Raw genomic sequence first — 21,384 nt, 5'->3', positions numbered from 1 at the left:
AGCAGAGTGGTGGTAGCTGGATCAGAAAGACAGGCGTGTGAGCCTCTCCCTTGGAGGCAGTCTTCAAATATCTGGGGGTTGTGTCTGGCTGAGTTTTATTTGCAACCTGTGGGGAAAGGGAGTGAGGAAGGCTGTCCAGGGGAGCTGGAGGCTTTCTGCAGGATGTTTGGATTGAGTGAAAGGACAGAGGAGTGAATATGAGACATGCTGTGGAAGCAGGATGTGGGATAGAGAAAATGTTTATACAGTCAAACTCAGGCTAATCCATGGGAAGCTTCAGAGACCATAAAAGCCATCTGCAAGTGGATAGATCACATTCTGGAGGAAAACAGTGGTTTAAAACAGCACTACACTCTTTGATCTACCCTGAAGAGATCACACCTGTGAGCCTGAAGACAAGACTAGGATAAGCAGATCCATGAGTTTGGCCCATACAGTGAGGGCTGATAGAAAAGGCCATTTATGGTCTCTTCCTGTGCAGGAACTTGGGGCCACCAAACAAAACCACCAGGAGCCAGACATGGAGCAAACAAAAGGAAGCTGGTCCCTCTCCTCCCCACAGGAGGGAATGGCTGTTACAGATTCACTGAACAATTCCACGGAAAACAAAGTTACTGAAATCTCCTTTCCAGAGAACACTCATTAGCAGGGGCAGTGAACTGACCTCTAGCTCAGAATCTGCACCCCTCAAAAATGACATGAGCCTGGGTGGCCCCTGGTCTGATGCCTGGCAGCAGGGCTCCTGCAAGCAGATGTCAGTGGAAAACCGTTCTCAAGAAACCTTTTTACAAGCAGCAGGAGGAATAACCACTGTCCTTTAACCAGCTGCCCTCTGTCATCTTGAAAAGCCTCAGTTTACCTTCAGACTTGGTCAAATTAGGCATTTGGCCTGCTCTCCCTGCACAAGGGCAAGAAAAATTATCTAAAAGGTCCTGAAATAATGTGGCCTTTCATCATTTAAACACTTTTTTCCCCATTAAGCAATGAAAGCAGCAGAGATGCTATTCTCAAAAGTACCTCAAAACAATTATCTTCTTCCTCTGGAATAAATGGTGAGAAGCAAGAGGTGAGCTGGAGATATGACATTTGCAATTCTCCATTTTCCATCTGCAGTAGGAAGAAATGTTGATTTGCATTGTGCTCTGACACAACTGCTTGACCTCAGTGCAGCTTATGCTAATTACTTGCAAGAAAATGCTTACTTGCTCTGTGCGTGCCCAGCATATTTCTGGTATCTGAGCCTGAAAAATGAAATATTGCTTGTAGCACAGTGCAGATGGGGATGGCTGAACCAATGGCTGGTTGGCCATGTAATCCAAGCAAACAAACATTGTGATAAAAGAGGGCCTGAGAAGTTTCCCGTTAATATCACCTGGGTGGTTTTATACCAAAAACTCACTCCCTTTCTGCTTAATGTGCTGTAATCACTCAGGCTGTCACAGAAAATGGAGAGAGAGGATCCATCTCTTTGCCCAAAGCAAGGACAACTCACCTTTCCTTGCTCATCTAACTTGGCCTAAAAGGAAATCTCTCTCCTGGTCTCGGTAGCTTTATAATGTTTACGTTTTCCCACTATCTTTGGGTGCACTTGTGTAGCTGTACACATCTCCCACCTCTGGGTATGCTTAGAGGGCATATATTTCAATTAAACATGCTCATCCATGAAGAAGCTGGATTCCTGCTGCTGTTTTTCAAGAGATGCATCGATCTGGCCCTAGGATTTATCTGTACATGCACTGGCATTAGAATGTTTTGTGTGTGTTGTCTGTTCTGTTCGCTCCTCCAAGGAGCTGGGAACAGAACCTGGCTCACTTTGCCTGGCAGGGACACAGACCTGAAGGATCAAAAGTGTTGATCAGCTTGTCTCCATCCCACTGACACAATCTCCCCAAGATCCATTCTGTGTTGCACTCAAAAAACGGTACCTTGAGACTGGCTTTATTGCACTGTGCTCAAAACTCAATTTTGAGAAAAAGGGGAAGAAGCAGGATGAACAGCTGAGTGGCAGGAGCTGCAATTTCTTCTGCACCATCAGGAGAAATGGGAACATTTTCTCTTCTCAACCTGCAGAATCCATCCCAGAGAAGCCATCCCTTCTTTGCACAGATGTTCTGTAAGCATAAAGCTCTTGTTATTCAGTGCACAGGCCTCCAGTTACAGCAGAGCATTTCTGATCCTGCTAAAGTTCTACATAAGCACACAAGACATGCTGAGGAACGGGCTTAGGTTTAAACGTGTATTTAATATTAAATGAAGGCTTAAGAGCTTTTCTGCCAGGAGCAGGGAAGATGTTTTGTTTGCAGTGTGCCTTGTCCTGTGTGGGAAGACATTGCTTGTCTGCTGCTGAGCTCCAAAGAGCCTTTCTGCCATTCCAGGAGACTGATTTGAAGCAACTGACACCAGGATCTAGGACCTTGTGGCAGGCTTTTTTTTTTTTTTTTTCATAGTACAGATCTTTTCTCTCTGAAGTCTGGCACCTGAAATACCAATAAGCAATCTCCAGCCTTACCCGAGGGGACTGGTTTTTGTTGGGCACCCAGCATTTCTGACAGAAACAAGCATCAATCCCTGCACCTCAGCATCTCCTCTTGCTCTGTACACTGAAGCCTGGCAGGGGGCTGGGGTCTGCCAGGGGGGAACTGGCCTTTTAATGGGTTCAAACACCCTGGCTGCTTCCCCCTGGCCATATGTTGAAGATAACCACAGCAAAGCATCTCTGAACATCCAGATGTTTTGTTTCTCCAGGCTTTGTGGAGCCCTGTCTGCAGGGTGGGACCGGGGCAGGCAGAGGGGAAATCAGGAGGAAATCAAATTACTGTCAATAACCACGGAGAGTTTCTCCCTCAAGGGATTTACAGGCAGCTGAGAGAAGAAATGGGTGGAAAACTGAGCGATGACCTTGTCCTTCAATCTGAGCATGGAATCAAAGCCTTGCTGAAGATGGAGTGGTTCTGTCATTGATTTCCATTTCTTTTTCCATCCTTCCTTCCTCTGTCAGATAATGATCTCTGGTATGATTTGTAGGAGGAAGCAATCCCCTCCAAATCCTCTGCAGGGAAATTGACAGCAGCCTCCAAAAGTTCATGTACAAGAGAACTACGTGCCCTTTTCATAGCTTTTCTTACTTGTTCAACCTTTCAGAGACTGGAGTAAGACCATAACTGCTGGAGATTGGCCACAGGAAATCTATTCAAATTATGTCCAAACTGCCCTTGGGACAGCACTGCAGCTGCCTGAGGAAGGAGAGTATGTTCAAACACAACCCTCAGACCAGGCTGTAACTTCCTTCACATCTCGGAAGGTTCACAGACCCTCATAAAACCCACCTCATCCTGCTGACCTCGGGGAGGCTCTGCCGTGTCCTGCAGCTCCCGGTTTGTCCATGCAGGACATCTGTGGGATGCGGTCGCCCTCTAAAGGAAAGAGCCGAGAAAATGCGATTAATTCCCACCCAGGCAAAGTTGTGGAGAATTAGGAAAGCGTGGGCATGGGCGAGGCGGTGACTATCCCTCTTCACCCAGAGTCTTTGTTCTGACTCCAAGACATCCTTGGAAACATTATCCGTGCACTGCAAACATGAACTATTACATCCAATTGGCTGCACGCTTAGCTCATGCTGTTCTTTAACATTTTAATGTTAAAAGGTTTTAATTGTTGAGTCCATTCATTACTTGGTACCTGGAAGAGCTTCTCCCTTTTATAGGTACACATGGGCTCTGTGGCTTCCACCCAAAAATCAAGACAGTGGCAAATCCCTCAGCACATCCAAGTTACATCTTCTCTTCTTCCAGGATCTGAACTCTGCTTAAGGAGAATTTTAGTTGTTTTATTTTTTAAAATTTGCCTCCCTTGGGACCTTGAAGGGCTAATTCTAGTTGAATTAGATGGGTTACATTTGCTTATTTAAGAAGCTAAAATCAGCCAGGCAGATCACCAGCCAAATCTTCATGGAGCAAAGGCTGCTTCAATGAAGGCAATGTTAATTACCACTGTTCTGTACCATCATCTGCCTTCCTACCAGGCCAAACACCCATTCCACAGGCTCCTGTGGGGCAGGAAGATTCTCGTGTCCTCATGTCAGAGCCCAGGACTCTGCAGGCTGCTCTTCCCAGCCAGGACAATACTGGGGTTTCTGCATCTAGCGGGGGGCACAGGGGGCTGGGGAACACCACAGACAGCTGCTTGTGCTGGAAGCAGCTTATTTATAACAGCACATTGGCATCTCTCTGCAGCCTTCTTGCACTTTTTTATTCCTTCCTTCTTAAAGCTTCCTTCAGCCCATGGACTTTTTGAAAGAAACTTTAAAAACAGTGTGGGCCATTCTGGAGAGCAAAGGGAGTGTGGGATCTTGGCAGCTTTCTGTAGGCACACCTCTGACCCAAACATCCCAAGGGACCACGAATCCTGCACTTCCCAGACATTTCAGGGGTTGGAATCTGTACTCACACTTGGCTGCTTTCAGATTCTGGTTTGTTGGCTTTCCATTCCCATTCACTGGAGCTTTTTACCTCAAGGATGGATAAGCCTTTGGGGCAAGAAAGTAGACAATAGCAGTTCTTATGTTTCTTCTCCTTGGTTCTGTTTGCACTTTGTTAACGTTCACACAGGCTTCATATACAAGCTAAGTGGAACCATTCCTAGTTTCATATGTAAATTATAATTTCATTTATAGTTTCATATATAAGCTAAATAGGACCCTGTGGGTTTCAAATCAGGTTTTAACAGCAAAGCACAATCACAGCACATCCTGGAAGTATTGCACGTTCAAAGTGCGGCACATGCATTTACTAACTAATCTCTGACTAATCTCTAAGAGATTTCCAGTTTATTAGCCCCTTTCTCCATGAGCTAATGCATGTTCAGCCTTTTGAAGCATTCAGCCTACTAAGAACAATTATATGTGTCTCCATAATGAACAGGGGACATAAAGAATTAATAAATAATTAGTAAATATCATTAAGGAGTGGGATGAGGCGGGCAGGAGCGCGCTTTACTCCTGAGGGCCAGGACTACACGTCCCGTCAGCCCCCGCGCTCTTCAGGGGGCCGGACTACAGCGCCCATGCGCCTTCACGGAGCAGGACTACAGTTCCTATGAGCCCTCACGGAACAGGACTACCGTTCCCATGAGCCCTCACGGAACAGGACTACCGTTCCCATGAGCCCCCGCGGCCCCGCCCTCCCCGCGTTTTCTGAGGCAGCATGGCGCCGGAGTGGTGTGTGGTGAGTGGGCCCGGCCGTCATCGGCCGCCATCTGCGGGCACGGCGGCCTCGAGGGGCGCGGGGACAGCGGGACGGTGTGCGGGGAACTCCCGTACGCTGCCGAACCGCCCGTAGGGCTGCATGGGAGGGCGAGATACTGTCCCTTCCCCCCGCCATGGTGGATGGGGAGAGCAAGGCCGGGGGCTCTGTCCCGCGAGCTCCGGCCCGGCCGTGACGGGGCTGCGCCGGGACCCGCGGGCGATGCTCAGCGTTTTATGGGCAGCGGGTGCGGCTCAGGCGGAGCGCTGCTGTCGGAGCTGTGTCCCAGCACCCCGAGGTGGGGGTTCAGCGGGCCGAGACCCCGCGCACGGTGGGGCCGAGGAGCTGCGTGTACCCGCAGGCGTCGGTGCTACGCCGGTGAGGAGCGTGACAGGCACCAGGGCAAGGACAGATTTGAGATTTAGGGTGGTCCTCCACTCTTTAGCTGATCCGGAAGCTGAGCTAGTGATGATAAAAGTTATCCCTGTCTGAATTTGATCTTTCCTCTGTGGAAACATAACTCTGAGGCTCAGTGTTAGAGACACAAAGGTAAAGGGATGATTTGTTACCCGAATTAACTCTGTCCCCTTTTTCGGTTTCAGAGCATGACACCGTGTCAAGAAGGGGTAAAAACACTCCCCTGGCTGGGGAGCTGATTTACCCACAGTGCCCCTGCACGATGGTGAGAAACAGCTGCATCTGTCTTGGCATAGTCTGGGGTTTTTTCTCCTCCTGGGCGATTATGGAAGAAGGACTTGCTTTGCTGTCTCAAATGATACCCTCCCACATCCCTGGAGCTCCTGGGAGGGGATATAAAACCCCAACGGCTTGATGAATGTAATTAAGTCAATCAAGGATGTAGCTTTGTCACAGTTGCCACCTGACTGTGCTGCCCTTTGCTGCCACAGAGCACAAGCTGAAAAGCAGCATGGCAGAGCACCTGCTTGTCAGCATGGTCAGAGATGAGCCAGAGTAGAAGGATTAGAGGTAGGAGGGATTGGGTGACAGCCCATTATGGAGACACTTGACACAGCTCATCTCATAACTGTATCTGTCACAGAAATACACCTAGTGACAGAATAATTGCCCTCTTTGCCTACCTGGAGGTGCTCTGGGACAGTTTCAAACTTGTATCAGGTTGCTGGGGGTGGGGAGGTGCAGCTCACCTGCCCCAAAGGGTCATCCTGTGAAGGACACGCCCTGAGGAATCCATCACCTGAGGGGATGTGGCTGTCCTAGGTCTGATGAATGCATTTCTTACGATAAACCCATAGACAGATTACACCATGGATGGATGGGTTATTCTTGTGTGCAGCGAACAGGTTGGATTGGGAGGTTTCTAGAAGATGAGGAGGAGAATGTCAGATTTAACAGCTTAAAAGGGTCCAAACCACCAACGTCTTAGAGCTGGTGGAGTTTTTCCCTAAGCAAGGATTTTAATAGCATCCACCTCCCAAAGTTTCTTGTCTGTGAATGAGACAGCCCCCTGGCAAACATGCTCCTCTGTGTCTTGAGGGACAGGTTTCTCTCTGCTAAGTTTGTGAGACAAAAGTTGCCTGTCTTTGAATGGAGAATTTCTGTCTAATTCTTGCTCTGTGATCCAGTGCTGGGGTTCTCTGGGGGAAAGATAAGGAAAAGAGGACTTCTCTTTTAAACTTTATTTAAAGTACTTTTGCTAACAGTGTTCATTGCAACTTGTATTTAGGAGGAAATGGTCCTGCAGGATCCTGGGGCTGCTGTTGCCCAAAGACAGCTTTGGCCAGAGGGCAGCTGCTATGTTTGGCTTCAGGCTGGTAAGAGAATTGAATTCTTCAATATTGTGTGTTGTTCGTTTTTAAATCATTAATTATATGCCAGGCCTGTGGGCACATTGAATCAGAGCCTAATCTCTGAAGGTTTACCAGGAAAAACCCCAGGGAGAACAGCTGGGTATCTGTACTGTGTGTGGTTTTGGGTAACATGAGGGGCTTGTGTAGCCATGGGTGGGACAGACACTGAGCCTGTGATGTGCTGTTATCCCTGTCTGACACTCAGCTTGAGGAGGAAAGTGTCCACTGAGGCTCAGGTACTTCCTTTAGTGGGTCCCCTGCCCCTTGCAAAGGGTGCACAGGTGTGAGTGTGACAGAATCTGTCCCCTGTCCTGCCACCCTGTGCCGTGTGACAGCAGCCAGGAGCAGTCCCAGGCACAGAGCTGAGCAGAGCTGCCGTTGTCATAGCACAGTTTAGAGCTGCAAAGAGCTTTCAAGTTCCTTGTGCAAATAGTGACAGGTTGAAGGGCAGATAAGAAATGCATTTTTTATCTTGCCTGATGTACAGTCACTGAACACACAGGCTGGAACAACACTTTGTCTTGGGCAGCTGACAGCTGCCTTCTTCTAAATGATTTTATGCTTTATTGAACAGAATTTGGCTTTGTTTGCAGAAGGTCAATAACTTCTGACAGGCTGCCCAGCAGAGCTGATGACAGGGAGTGTCGTCAGGAGTCAGGGTTGGTTTGTGAAAGGGGAGGGAATGGTACCACAAATCAGGGACATTGCGTGTTCTGACAGCACAGCTGTCTCCCAGGCACTGGGAACAAACACCTGGAGCTTTTGGCTTCCAGGATGTAACAGGGAAAATGAAGTGGAGAGGCAGCCTGATGATAAATGGGAAAAGTAAAAGCTGCTCAGTGCTTTGAGACCAGACAGGTAGGAATTGTTTCAGAATGTTTTAGGAAAACCGTTACAGTCTTGGTTTGTGGTTTCTCACAGATCCAGAAGATTGCTCTGGACTGAGTGTCACAAATGACTGCTGAGATGTGAAATGGCTGCCTGTGTGTAGCCACAGGCTCCTCCTCATTGCTCAGTCATTGCTGCAGCCACACCATGGGTAAGGGACCGCTAAAACCAAAAAGAATTTGAGTACTAGTGCCATTGGCCTGGGTGGGAGCAACGTTTTGTCTGCTGAGACCTGTACTCCAAATTAAATAGTGTAAATCAGAAACTTTGCAGCTGCTCTGATACTGTCGTTTTTTGATTTTTTTTTTCACCAGGACCTGATCTACAGTTGCCTGGAGGAAAAAGTGGTTCCCTGCTTTCTTCTGTTCCAGAATAAAATAAGTTGTGGAAGATCTTAAAAAGTCGAAGTTGGGTTTTATTTGGCTATCTCTATAAAGGCTGGGGTCCATGCTCTTGAAGGTATTTTCCAACTGTAATGCTTCTGCTTCTTCTTGAACAGAAATGGTTTGGTGCAGGTAGGAAGGATTTTGGATTAAAACCCTTCCTGAAATGGCAGTTGTGAGCTTACCCTTCATAGCAAACCTGATAACACAAAGACTTGAGTGTCTGCAGATTCTGTCCCCAAAGCAGTTCATGGGAACAGTGTGACAAAACAACTTCTGGCTAAGGTCTGGTGCCAAATGGTTCTTGTGGTGCACGTTGTGGTTCCCGGTGTTCAGTTCTGATGGGGTGCCTGTGAGCTGGATGACTCCAGGCAGGATTACAGCACCATCCTGCTCATCTTGTCCTGAGTGTGACACTGCTGCTGCTGTCACCTGAGGCTTGGCCAGAGCTGGTTTGAGGAGGTTTCAGAGTGTCTTGGCCAGGGGATGTGAGGATCAGGCTCATTCCTGTCACTAAAGGTTTTGCTGAGTGTTTGGGAGCACAAAACAGGCCTGACAGGCTGGTGTGGTACCAGTGTAAGGTGGCTCTGATGGGAACAAAGGTTAATTTGAAACGTGGGAACACAAGATGGGCCCCAAGCTAGAGATTACATCTGGAACAGGCTTGGAGCCTAACCTGCGTCTGTGAACCGGCTGGAAGCAGCCTGCTGGGAGCTTCAGGGGCTTTGGAGGTTCCCTGGCTCAGGGCCAAGCTATCTTTTGCCATCTCTGTACATCAACCTCGTACAGCAAATAGCATTCCAAGTGGAAAGTGGCTGTGCTCATTGCTAACAGGTCTCCCAGTCTGAGTCTCCATGATTTAAACAGCTTTCCATCCCCATCTGCTTCTGGAGCTGTTCCCAGTTGAAGTCTATTCCCTGTTAATGATCCTCTGCTGTAGGAGGTAAAGGGGGAGGTCTCACCCCACCCAGTTCATCAAAACAACAGAAACAGGTGTTAAGGAAAACAATCATTCAACATTTATGTAATTACACAAAGTGGGAAAGTGTCTTGGATTACACTGCTCTGTCCCCAGCCCCCAGCAGCTGGAGAAGCCTCCCCAGGTGGGTCTCCCTGAGCAGTGCTGGTGTATGAGGGACAGCTGAAGGGTTCAGGACCCTCCCCTCCCCTGGGGTCTGGGGAAGGAAATTAAGAGTTACCATCACTGACCCACCTGTGTGGGGCTGCCTCTCAGAGGGCACCAGAGCCCCTGTGGAAAGCTGACAACCCCAGTGTCCCACACACGGCTGAGGCCTGAGGCCAGTGTCACCTCTGGGCTGCTCAGGGCCTGGGCGTGTTCCTGGTGTCCTGGCTGAGCTGCCGTGACCCTCGCAGCTGATGGCTTGTGAGCCTTGTCAGAAAACACCAGAGCTCAAGAAGGGGACAGTGACAGGGCCACTGTGTCTGCCCTGCTGTCTGTGCCACTGGCCAGGGAGGCAGATAGATCCTTCTGGAACATGGCACACACCCACTGGCTGCAGCTGGGACTTGCTGCAGTCCTTCTAGAGGGCTCCTGTCACCTGGTCTCCAGTGCAAGGATTTATCCCTCCTGCTGTGGTCCCACCATGGTGATGAGCATTTAAGGTGAAGGGCATTTTCCAGTACCTCCAGCATCCTCTTCCAGCACCACCCTGGCCCTGCTGTGCTCCACAGGGGCCATGCTGCCCCATAGCCATGTTCCTGGGGCTGGCAGGGCACAGCCACGTGCTGTGGTGCTTCTGGCTGCCCCAAAGGCCACGTTCAATCACACTGATCCCTGAGGAAATGCAACATTCCTCCACCAGCTTCAGATTCCCCATTATCCTCACATCACTGCTGGCTGTGGTGCAGCAAGTCTGCTCCGTGGGCTGCCTGGCCAGCTGGGAAGAGCCCTCAGGAGAGAGAAGGTGACCCTCAGGAAAAAGGAGAAGAGCCACAAGTGTCCTTGGACCTGCCCCTGTGAGTGACCTCCCGGCCTCAGCGCTGGTAGAGGGTGATGATCCCTGCACGGTGCAGGCTCCTCCACAGTGCTGCCTCCAGCATCATGTCATGGTTGGCATAAAACACCAGAGGTTTCTTCTCCACCTCGTAGTAGTGGTCTGAGAACTGCTCATAGTTGGCCGTGATGAACCCGTAGGCGCTGACCTGTGGGGAATGAGGCGAGGCAGACAGGACAGGGTCAAGGCTTCACCTGGGGTGTTCCATCACCACCATCACTCCCTTCAGGGACAGGGGACACGTAGGACAACCACCAGGATACACTGGAACCCCACAGCAGCCAAAGGGGGGATTCCCTTCTCCCCAGGGACCGGTGGCCCTGTGGCCCCATACCTGGTCGCAGGTGTGGAGCGCGGTGAGGAGCATGAGGGCGCCGGTGCTGGGCATGTAGAGGGAGCTGTACTGGGTGTTCAGGATCTCCGACCGCAGGAACCTGACGGGGACACGGTGCCTGTGGGGCTCAGGGCTGGCACAGCCCTGCACCCCAGACCCACACACACCCAGCCCTCCCCAGTGACACCGGTGCCCAGTAAGGCAGGAGCACTGAGGGAAACACGGGGCTCAGGTGGGTTCTCTGATGGCTGCTCTCATTTGTTCAGAGGCTGGCTCTGCTGTTTGGAGCCACCCCAACCCAGGCACCTGCTTTCATGAAAGGCAGGAAAAGACCATCCTGTTGGGCCCTGCCTTTGCTCCTGTTAGACTGGGACAAAATGTAATTTGTTTTGGGGAGTGGGAGCAAGGTGAGCACAGGGAGGAATAGGAGGGGATGTGAGCTGTGCTGCAGTGAGCAGGAGTGGCAGGGGAGAGACACCTCTGCCTTGTGTGCAGACAGCAGGGCAGGGGTGGTTCCAGTGTCTGGAGGAGACTGGGACTGTACTTTGATGCTGGGCAGCTACTGGTCTGTACTGGGATGAGCAGAGGGGGAGGGAGGCAGTCTGAGCCCATCCCAGAGCAGAGCCAGAGAGCAGCCACAGTGCTCATCACCCTCACCTTGCTGTCAGGTACTGCAAGAAATCAGGATGCAGCAGCTTGAACTTCTCTGCAGATGCCTCTGGTCCAAAATACTTCTGTGGCCTGCAGCAAGGCAAGGAGAAGAGCAGAACTTTGTCATGGGAGTCCTGGAGCTCTTTGGGGTTTATCCCAGTAGGGATAGATGTGGGGTGAGGACAGGTGAGTCATGCCTCGGGTGTGCTGGGGAAATCTTGGGGAGCTACTCACTCGTCCCCCTTGTCTGAGCCCTCGGGCACTGGGCTGCCCTGGATGGCTGATTTCAGCATGACGTAGTCACGGACATCCGAGGGGATGAAGATGTACTTCAGGTCCTGCAGCAGGGACACAGACAGGGCACTTGGAGGGGGTTTTAATGACACTGCCCACGCTTGCAGGCAAGGACTGAGGGCTCCCAAGATGAGGAGGTCTCAGAAGCAAGCCCAGCCTGAAGGGACAATTTCATTCAACCCCCCAACAAGTCCTCAGGGCCTCACCTTGCCCTGGGGAATTTGGGTGAAGCCATACTCCTCGTAGGAGATGAGGGAGTTCTTCATGGTGTTCACCGTGAAGCCGTAGAAGGAAACCTTGGTGCCAACATCCTCCTCGAAGCCTTTGATCACGGCACCGTTGAGCCTGCAGGAAAAGCAGAGAACACGTGTCCAGGGCTGGCATCTCCCAGCACCCCTGGCCCCACCCTGCCTGGGATTCGTCCTCACCTGAAGACCAGGTCGTGGCTGTCAATGGCCTTGCCCTGCCGCGAGCCGTTGAGGATGCCACCGTTGCCCACCACGGCACAGCGGACACAGCCCCCGGAGAAGGCGGCCCTGTCGAAGAGGTGCCGGTTGGCCGAGGTGTTGAGGAGCCGGAGGGTGCTGCCCACCACTGGAATGGAGCAGGATGTGACCAGTCAGCAGGGAAAAGGTGCCTGTCAACCCACGTGCAGCAGCACACACAGAGCTGGCACAGCCAGGAGCAGCACACAAAAAAACAAACTCACACCAGCCCCGTGCAGGAGAGAGGTCTGGGGGATATGGGGGCACCAGACAGGCCCTCCTGTCCCAGCCTGGTGTCACCAATCTCTCCATGTTCCTAACCCTGCTACAAACAGTGGCCACCCAAGGCTGTGCAAGGCACAGGGATGCATCCAGGTATCTCCAGCCCCAGCCCTGCAGATGCTGCTGCCTGTGCTGGCCACATCCCCTCCTGACAATGTCTCAGCAACTGCTGGTTCTCTCCTGCTCGCTGTTCCCAGCACTTCCCAGCCCAGGGATTGAAGCTGGCAGCTGCCAGGGACAACAGAGAGTGGGTTTGGGGTGGGAAGGGAAACAATCTCCATGCACAACAATGGAGCTGGTTGTCCGAGCTCCTCTGGCCCCAGTTAATAATCATGGACACACTGGAGCTTTTATTCAGGGAAAATGTCACAAGATGCATCAAGAGGCGTTTGCAAAGCCGCACCCTCCCTGTGCCCTGGGAGGTGGGGTGGGAAGAGATCAGCGTTCCTGGCTCCTCTGCAGAGCTCCTTGCCTGTCCCACATCTCCAGTCCCTTCTACTGAGCTCCCCAGTCCCCTCAAGCTGCCCCACATCCCAGCTGGGTCTGTACCTGCGACGGACAAGCCTTGCCAGCCGTAGGGGACGTGTCGTGCCTTCAGCCTGTTCCAGGTCTCCAGGGTGAAGTGCTGGTCCCACATCAGCACAGGGGTGTTGAAGTGGAAGATTTCCCGAAACTTGGGGTCTGCCTTTGCTCTGGCCATCACTGAGTGGAGGCAGGGGCTGGGCTGGGAGGGAGGAAGGAGGAAGGAGGATTCCTGCTCAATTTCCAGCAGGGATCTGCCTTCCCTGTGACACCTCCACCCCTCAGCAGGCACCAAGGTGAGAACAAACCCACGGACAGAAATGTTCCTTGTCCATCACATTCTGCTGGGTCACCCAGGCAGGGCACGGCCTCATACTTTGGTTTTGTGCTGCAAAACAGCCTTTGGCACCCGGCTCAGTGGGGCTGGGAGAACCAGGGTTTACAGAGTCACCTGAGGGCATGAAAGATTCAGCACCTTCAGGTGTTAAAGGTGTGGGCCCCATCAGGGCTCTGCTCCATGAGAACAGCCCCCCAGGGCCTGGGTCCATCCCCATGAGTCTCCAGCCTGGACTGCTGCAGGAGTCAGAGGGGGTTATGATGCTGGCTCCAGCCTCCACACGGGAAAATCACTTGTGTGGACAGACAAGGCTGCTCCTCTGTAAACCCCTCCCAGAGGATGCTGCTCCTCCTCAGCCTCCCCACACAGCCCTTCATCCAACAGAACCCCCACACAGAGGGGCACCATGGATGTCACCGTGCTGTGCTAATGATTACCTGCTTTCCGCTGGGCTCCAGCTCCTCCAGCTCTCCAGAGGGCTTGAAGGAATTCCCACTGGGATGGGGGAAACATGGCAGAGTTAAAAATCCATCACTTGGGCACTGGGGAAGCCCACAGTGGGTAGGGGCCTCCCAGTTCCTGCCAGGATGGCTGAGCATCTTCCCTCCTTACCTCTCCGAGCTGTCTCCAAGAGCCCACCTGTGGCTGCCGGTTCCGTGTGGTGTCCCTGAGGGAGCCAAGACCAGCGGCTCTGGCTGCAGCAAACTGGGAGAGAACAAGTGAGGGCTCAGCTGAGGAGGTGACACTGAACACCCTGACAGCCCCCAACCTGTGAGAGCCACAGGGCAGGACCACCACCCCTCCATTTATCTCCTCTCCACTGCTGTCTGTGCCCACCCACCCCCATCTGCAAGTGCAGAGAGGAGGATTTGCAAAACAAATAAAACAGGGTTTGTGCAATCACTGTCTCCTGGTGGGCCCCACCTTCAGGACTCCCACATACCAAAAACCACATCCAGCCTGCAGCCTTGGGGGAATCCTGCTGAGACCCCCCTGGCTCTTCCCACCATCCCACCATTCCTCAGACCGAAGAGGCCTGGGCTGGAATAAACTGCACAGGCCAGCAGGACACATTTGGTTGTTATACTGAAGAAGCAATCAGCAACCGGGGTCTGGAGGCTCTCTGGGTCCATGGGACCCCCTGTGCCATGGGGGCAGCTGGGGCATGCCTTGATCCTTCCTTAGTAGCAGGGGCTGCCTGTCCTGAGCAGCTTGGGGTGCCCTGAGCCCCACGGGGCCAGGCTGAGCTGACCTAGCCCCTGGGGGGGCACTGGGGCTGGGGGTGGCAGGCAAGCAGGAGGTGGGAGCCCACCGGAGGGGAACAGGCTCCCATTCATCCCTGCACAGAAAGGCCCTTCAGAGCCCCCGGCCCCGCCGCCAGCCCAGGCGGCAGGTGCTGCGCCAGAAGGGAGGTATTGTGGAGGAGACAAGGGCTCCTTGTTATGGGATCTCTGCCTGGGAGCCTGGGGACAGGTAGAGGCAGGTGGGGAGCGGAGCTTCACCCCCCCCCCAGCCCCCACTGACACGACGCTGCCTGGCACAGGGGCACAGAGGGAGTTGGGTTTCTGTCCCTGTCAACAGCAGCAGCGCCCACAGCCCTGCCCAGGAGCAGATCCAAACCCATTTGCCTGCTCTGTGCCGTTCTGGGGGCATGGAATGATATGGGGGGACAGCCCCCACCAGCTCACCCCTGAGGCTCATCCTGAGATCACCTGAGCAGGCAGAGAGGAGGGAGGGCAAATCCCCAAGAAGGCCCACCAAGATGGGATTGAGCCATCTCAGAGAGATGCAGAGCTGCAGCTTTCTGCAGGGCCTTTCTGGTGTTACCCCTGCAAGCATCCAACTAATCCCAGCCTGAGCAAACTTGTCCATTCCCTTGGCTTGCAGGGGGCAGTGCAGGGTGTGCTCCCAGCAAGGGCAGGGCTGTCAGAGGCTGTACCAGACCTGGTGGTTACGCTGGAAGCTGCTCTTTCAGTCCAGGTACCAACAGCACATCCTCCAGAGCAAAGCTCTCCCACACAAGTGTCCCACAGCCTGGATCTCTGGACCCCGAGTGGGCTCAGCCCTGGTGAGCTGCCCTGGGGTGCAGGGAGCTCACCCCAGGGAGCTGCCCAGCCCCACTTGCTGCCTCCATTTCACAGTGCAGGTGACCCCAGCCCATGTGCCTCAACAGCAGAGCTTATCAACACCTCCACCACCCAGCTGATGGCCCAGGGACTGGGGAAACCTCCCTGCTCCAACCCCAGAGCTGGCTCCTGCAAAGCCCCTGGGTTGGCCACTCACCCATTTTCTGGCCACAGAGGTGCAGCCCCGCTCCAAACCCCAAGGCTGTTACCCTCACCCACCATGTCCAGGCTTGAGCTGATCCAAGCAGCCTCTCCCAGCTCCACCACCTCCCCAGCCCTTCCCTCCAGGTTCCCAAGCCCCAACCGAACATCTCTGCCCAACCTCCCCAGCTCTCCAAGCTCTCCTGCTCTTATTTATCCCTTCCCCAGCTCATCTAAGTGGCTGCAGCACAAGGCAAAGCCCTGGGCAGTGGCAGTGGGAGGGTGCTGCACTGCTTTCTGAGCTGCCAGGGACCTGTGGGATACCCAGGGGGCTCAGCCTGGCTGTGCCCAGGATGGAGGGAGCCTGGCAGGTTGGCTCCTTCCAACTCCACCCATGGCCGGACACAGTGGGTGGCACCTGCTCATCGTTTCTTCCAGGCTGTGTGCTGAACTGATAAATCAGTGCCAGCACCTCCCTGCACTGGCTTGCCAGCTGTGGGTGCTGGAGCCAGCTCTCCAGCACTGCTGCTGCCCAAACCCTGCCAGCAAGGGCGTGGGGCAGCCAGCCCCCCACCAGACAGCAGCTTGGCAGCGTGACGGGGAGCCAAGCGCTTTGACGTCACCTGCCAGGATGTGGTGAAGCACCTCGTGCTGCTTGGTTGACTCAGAAGATGACAATCCTGCCCGGGACCGACCGATGCACAATGGGGCTGTGGCAAGGAGTGGCTGTGGCTGCCCGGGCACCGGCGGTGGCAGCAGAGCCAGCCAAGCCTGGGTGCGCTCCCTCACCATCGTGACATTCACAAATATGACGTTTCTGGTCCAAGGCCATCCCTCATTTCCGGAAGATAACGCTGTGTGTGAGTGTTGTGAGCACACAATCTGGCCTTATCTTCATCAAATACTCCCAGGGCCCCAAAGATACATTTGAGGGAGCCAAAACAGCAACAAGAACCTGCTCTTGCTCCATCTCCATGAAGGGCTGAGCTCCAGAAGCATCTTTTCCTGGTGCAGAGCAGGAGTGGCACAGCGAGGCTGGGCAGAGCTCCATGCTCACCCCATCTGCCCTAATAATAAAGCCACAAGTGCAGCCAGCAGCTCACCAGTGGGGTTTGGGAGAGACAAACGGGCAGGGAGTGCGACAGGGCTGTGCCCAGATGAACCCCGGGGGATTTGGCTCCCTCCATCCCAGCTCTGCAGGGAACAGGGCATTTGCCCACTTCCATTGGGCCAGCTTTGTGCAGAACTGGAGGAGGACTTGGCATTGCTGTGGGGATCTGGTCCTGGGGTGACCTAGTGCTGGCAGCAGCCACCACCTATCAGGGGATCAGCTTCCTGCTGATCCCCTTCATCCCCCTGTATCTCCACATGGAGACACGGCTCACACAAACCTCCTGCTGAAACTGAGTCACCTGCACCCACAGGTGAGGACCCTGCCCCTCCTGTCCCCACTGGCAGAGCGCTCTGCGATGGCACCTCAGCCATGTGAAATGGGCAGCCCAGCTCCAGCTCCTGACTCAGCTGCACATCCAGCAGCAGGGTAGCACCAGCACTGCAGGGACACAGCTCTGCTGGGACGAGCAGCACCCATGGAGAGCTTTGGAGCACGGGTCAGCTCTGTGTTACCTCACCCTGGACCCCTCTCTGGGGCTGGACAAGCTGACCCTTGGTGCCATCAGTCAAGGGGCTGGAGCCTGGGCTGGCTTTCCAAGGAAGGTGACCTGGGGCTGCAGCAGGTCCAGGCAGGGTTAGCTGCCCTGCTCCCTGCTTCCATCCCACCGGTTTTCTCCATACCCTGCTCTCACTGGGCCACAGACCCTGTGTCAGGGCGTGGCTGGTTTCCATTCCCAGCTCCAGTGCGGTCCATGAGCACGTTCTGCTGCCCTCATGGGGCCCAGTTTCCCCTCTCATGGCCATGAAGCTCTTTGTGGGGAGCTGCTGCACACCCGGCACGGCGAGGGTGGAAAGAGCCAACAGCAGCCCGGGCTGCTGCAGATACTGCTGATCCACCAGCCCGGCAGGAGAGGGGACCTCTGCCCTTGGCACGATGGGATCGGGCAAGGAGAGCTCCAAGCTGGGGAAGAGAGAAGGTCTGAAAGGCAGGGCAGCTCAGCCGGCTGCATCCTCACCCCGCTGGAAATGTCATCCTGTGCAGGAGCGGCTCCGGTCCCCACAGCATCCCTCGCTCCCGGGCAGCGCCCAGGCAGCTGGGCTCTGTCACACCGGTGGCACCCACAAGCACCCGGCAGGAGTGGGTGACACCCACAGCGCTCTCCTGGCCCGGCACCTGATGCTCGCAGGGGACGGGGCAGCTGATGGTGCAGCCCAAGCGCTGTGCGGGCTCCTTTCCCCGCCCGCTCCCCCGCACCCGGCGGAGCTCCCCGGGGCACCCCGGCTCCCCGTCCCGCTGGGCACGGGGGAGGCTCAGGAAGGGGCTCCGGGAGGTTTGGAGGGTGCAGGGAAGGCAGACGAAGGGGGAGTTACAAATTGCTGGAGTTTGGAAAAGGCTGCAGCCCCGAGTTGGCGGGCGGTGAGGGCAGTCCGGGGGACCCGAGACCGGGCAGCCGTGCCCTGTCTCCGCAAGGGAGGGGTCGGTGCAGCCCCATGAGAGCCAAACCTCCCCCAGGACAGGCAGCGGGATCCGACCCCGCACCAGCCCGGCGGGAACACGCGGCGGCTCTGGCCGGCAGCTGAAGCGGGTCTGATCCTCACCCTCAGCCGTCCCTGCACTCAGCAATGGTTTCTCTGGGCTGTGATGCGCTGAACCCCGGCGGGGACCCCTGGAGATCCCCGATGGCCTCGGGGTCCCGCTCTGGGCAGCCCTGGGCTCGGCTGGCGGCCGCGGGCAGGAGCCGGAGCCGGGGGCAGAGCCTGCGGCCAGCACATCCAAACCGGCCGGGGGCAGAGCTGGGATCACCTGCCCTGAGGGGCCCACAGTGGCACCCCGATTCCCCCTCCCCACCCCAGAGCAGGGTACCTCGTGCTGCATTTACAGATCCCTGCCTCCCGCCCCTGTCCCATCCCCGTCCCCTTACCTGGCTATCATCCTCTGGCTGGTGGGCGCCTCCACCGTAGCGTGGTAGTGGCTGTAGAGGAGCAGGGAGGATGTTAAACCGGCCAGGAGCAGAAGGCAGAGCCTTTTCCAGTGCGGGGACCCCATCCCGGGCGATTCATCCGCTGGAGCAGCGCAGGCGAGCGGGAGCGTGGCAGCCGGCCCCGGACACAAACACTTGCCGAAGCCTCAGCTCGCCCAGCGCTGTGGGCTGGCTCCGTCCTGCCCCGGCTGCCCGGCCGCACTTCGGAGCAGGCTGGGATATTCCTCCGGAGCGGTGGGAGGGAGGCTGTGAGCCGGAGGGAGGAGGCACCCGGCTGACTGGTTCAGACTTGCTGAGAAAAAAAGCACTTTTGAGCTGCTTTTTCTCCTAGCTGGGGATTAAACATTTACCCAGCCCAGAAGTGAACTGAGTTTTTCTTTTTTTTTTTTTTTTCTTTTTTTTCACCTCCTTTTCATGCCACCCACCCACGGCTCGTAAACAGGGTTCCCCTTTTTGTAACTTTCCTGTCCGACTCAAACACGTGCGCGTTCGGGCTGCACCCACACGGACACACGGACACACGGACACGCGGACACGCAGACACACGGACACGCGGACACGCGGACACGCAGACACACGGACACACGGACACACGGACACACGGACACGCGGACACGCAGACACACGGACACACGGACAGACGGACACGCGGACACGCAGACACACGGACACACGGACACACGGACAGACGGACACGCGGACACGCAGACACACGGACACACGGACACACGGACACGCGGACACACGGACACGCGGACACACGGACACACGGACACACGGACACACGGACAGACGGACACACAGACACGCGGACACACGGACACACGGACACACGGACACACGGCCACACGGCCACACGGACACGCAGACACACGGACACACGGACACACGGACACACGGACACGCGGACACACGGACACACGGACACACGGACACACGGACACACGGACACACGGACAGACGGACACACGGACACGCAGACACACGGACACACGGACACGCGGACACACAGCCACACGGACACACGGACACGCGGACACGCGGACACACGGACACGCGGCCACACGGACACACGGACACACGGCCACACGGACACACGGACACTGTGCCACCCCCGCGGGGGCCTGCCGGTTATTTCGTGCTTATCAGAAACTGCAGGCTCTGCTGTCAACACAGACCTTGGGGTGCCCGAGAGCAGCACCCGCAGCCACCCGGTGATTCCGCCAGGAGGGCGCAGATGTGGGGGGAAAAGGGGGGACAAGTGTGGGGTTGTCCCCGAGGAGAAGGGGGCACAAGGCTGGGGTGCCGCCCCCGGGTCCCCGGTCACGTTCTGGCTGAATGGATCGCCTGCATTTGCAGCAAACAAAACCTTTGGGGGCTTTGTGGCAAGCTCGACAAAGAGTTTGGGCTGGAAGAAAGGAAAAACGGGTTTTGGGGGGGAATTTGCATGAATTATTTTGGTATTTTCAGAGAGGATGTGCTCCAGTTTCTTTTTTGAAAGAATATTTCGGCGTTATTTTAGTACAACTCTGAAAGAACCAGCCTGTGAACTGAAGGATATGCATACCAAAATGTTTGTTGCAGCGGGGGAAGGGACTCAGCAGGCAAACAAGCCTTTACAGTTGAACTGTAGGGATTTTGGGGGCCTGGATTTTTAGGAAGTCACCAGACTCGGGGGAACAGCCCGATGGTGAGCCCTGTTCCATCCAAACCCTGTGCCTGTGGCTCCCTGAGCACTTGTGTGTTGTTCCAAGCTGTCACACACCTCCAGCCCCTCACAAATACCCCCTTTCATTATTCAACCCCAAAACCTGGGCCCAAACCCCATCCCTGTTCCTGAGTCCCACTGTGGCTGCATTTTCCCCAACACTCCTTTATCCCCTCAGATCCAGCCACTCCCAGCTTCCTTTCCAGCCTGCCCAGACAGGTTCAAAGGAAGATAAAAGCCAAGCACATTTTAACAGGAGTTTGCTTCAATCTCCACTTGCTTCCATTACTAGAGATCCCTCCATTGCCAGCCCTGGTCCTCTGGGAATTTTGGCTGTGTGGGGATGGCACCGTGTTGGCATCCACAAAGTGCCCAGGCTGTGGTGTGAACACGGTGCCTGTGTCTGAGGCTGGCAGTGGTGTCACTGCTGGCTTTGTCCCACAGGGAAAGTGGACACCAGACCTGGGACACCACAAAGGGATCGTGGTCAGGCTGATTTTAAAGCAGACTTGCAGGGAACCCTGTTGTTATGCAGAGGAGCTGTGGCAGGGAAGGTTAGCTGGACACGGGTTGTCTCAGGGAAGGAGAGAACAGGCAAGAAGCTGGAAGGACAGGACAGACCATGACCACTTGGACACACAGGGGTGAAATCCAGCTTCAAGCCCTGCTGGAGGAAAGCTGGGGAAGGACAGGCAGGAAGAGGGGGTCACACGTACCCCAGTGGCAAAAGGCAGCTCAGGGAAATGGGGGTGCATCGATGGAGGGATTTGATGCTTTTTGCCTCTATCACTAAAAGCTGCTCCCAGCCCTCAAGGGTGCAGGCATTTTCTGAAAGACTCAGAACAGCAGAGCGTGGTTAAGAGTCTGGGGTCCTGCTCGGAGGTCCTGGAGCTGTCCCCACCCGCTGTGACTCAGGGTCTGCCTTGTTCGCTCTGATGCAGATTCGCTCCCTGCGATCTGCTGCCTTGGCTCACGTGCCCTTGACTCTGGCCCTTCGTTAAGCACAGCTAATTATTACCAACTGCTCAAGTAAGTCACAAGGGACACAGCAAGG

General features: G+C 54.9%; 1 protein-coding gene, 2 long non-coding RNA genes and 1 other non-coding gene across 5 annotated transcripts; 2 read left to right on the top strand and 2 right to left on the bottom strand.

Annotated features, from left to right (window-relative positions):
* Positions 1 to 297: 297 nt before the first annotated feature.
* Positions 298 to 5,128, bottom strand: LOC147649799 (uncharacterized). Its single transcript, XR_015278068.1, has 3 exons — positions 4,447 to 5,128; positions 3,327 to 3,413; positions 298 to 3,233 (listed from the first exon to the last, which is right to left on the bottom strand). It is a non-coding gene; the product is annotated as an uncharacterized LOC147649799 (long non-coding RNA).
* LOC111937269 (uncharacterized) lies at positions 5,120 to 8,358 on the top strand. The gene is made up of 5 exons (XR_002868533.2): positions 5,120 to 5,222; positions 5,843 to 5,922; positions 6,946 to 7,033; positions 7,991 to 8,108; positions 8,272 to 8,358. It is a non-coding gene; the product is annotated as an uncharacterized LOC111937269 (long non-coding RNA).
* On the top strand, positions 5,698 to 5,773 carry LOC111937597 (small nucleolar RNA R38). The gene has a single exon (XR_002868668.1). It is a non-coding gene; the product is annotated as a small nucleolar RNA R38 (small nucleolar RNA).
* Positions 8,359 to 9,336: 978 nt separating the features above from the next.
* Positions 9,337 to 19,740, bottom strand: ST6GALNAC2 (ST6 N-acetylgalactosaminide alpha-2,6-sialyltransferase 2). 2 transcript variants are annotated; one of them, XM_086857527.1, is made up of 10 exons: positions 18,563 to 19,740; positions 13,873 to 13,965; positions 13,698 to 13,755; positions 12,951 to 13,125; positions 12,063 to 12,228; positions 11,841 to 11,979; positions 11,575 to 11,678; positions 11,347 to 11,430; positions 10,690 to 10,789; positions 9,337 to 10,503 (listed from the first exon to the last, which is right to left on the bottom strand). In XM_086857527.1, the coding sequence occupies exons 1-10, from the start codon at positions 18,685 to 18,687 to the stop codon at positions 10,336 to 10,338; spliced, it is 1,212 nt and encodes a 403-aa protein (XP_086713653.1). In that variant the 5' UTR covers positions 18,688 to 19,740; the 3' UTR covers positions 9,337 to 10,335. The 2 variants fall into 2 exon arrangements, with proteins under 2 accessions (XP_086713653.1, XP_086713654.1); XM_086857528.1 differs by lacking the exon at positions 10,690 to 10,789 and having other exon boundaries at positions 18,563 to 19,678.
* Between the last annotated feature and the right edge of the window lie 1,644 nt (positions 19,741 to 21,384).

The sequence above is a fragment of the Cyanistes caeruleus genome, chromosome 19 (assembly GCF_971803275.1).
Source record: "Cyanistes caeruleus chromosome 19, bCyaCae1.hap1.1, whole genome shotgun sequence".
NCBI classification, from domain to species: Eukaryota; Metazoa; Chordata; class Aves; order Passeriformes; family Paridae; genus Cyanistes; species Cyanistes caeruleus.
This window is presented reverse-complemented; position numbering and strand designations above follow the sequence as displayed.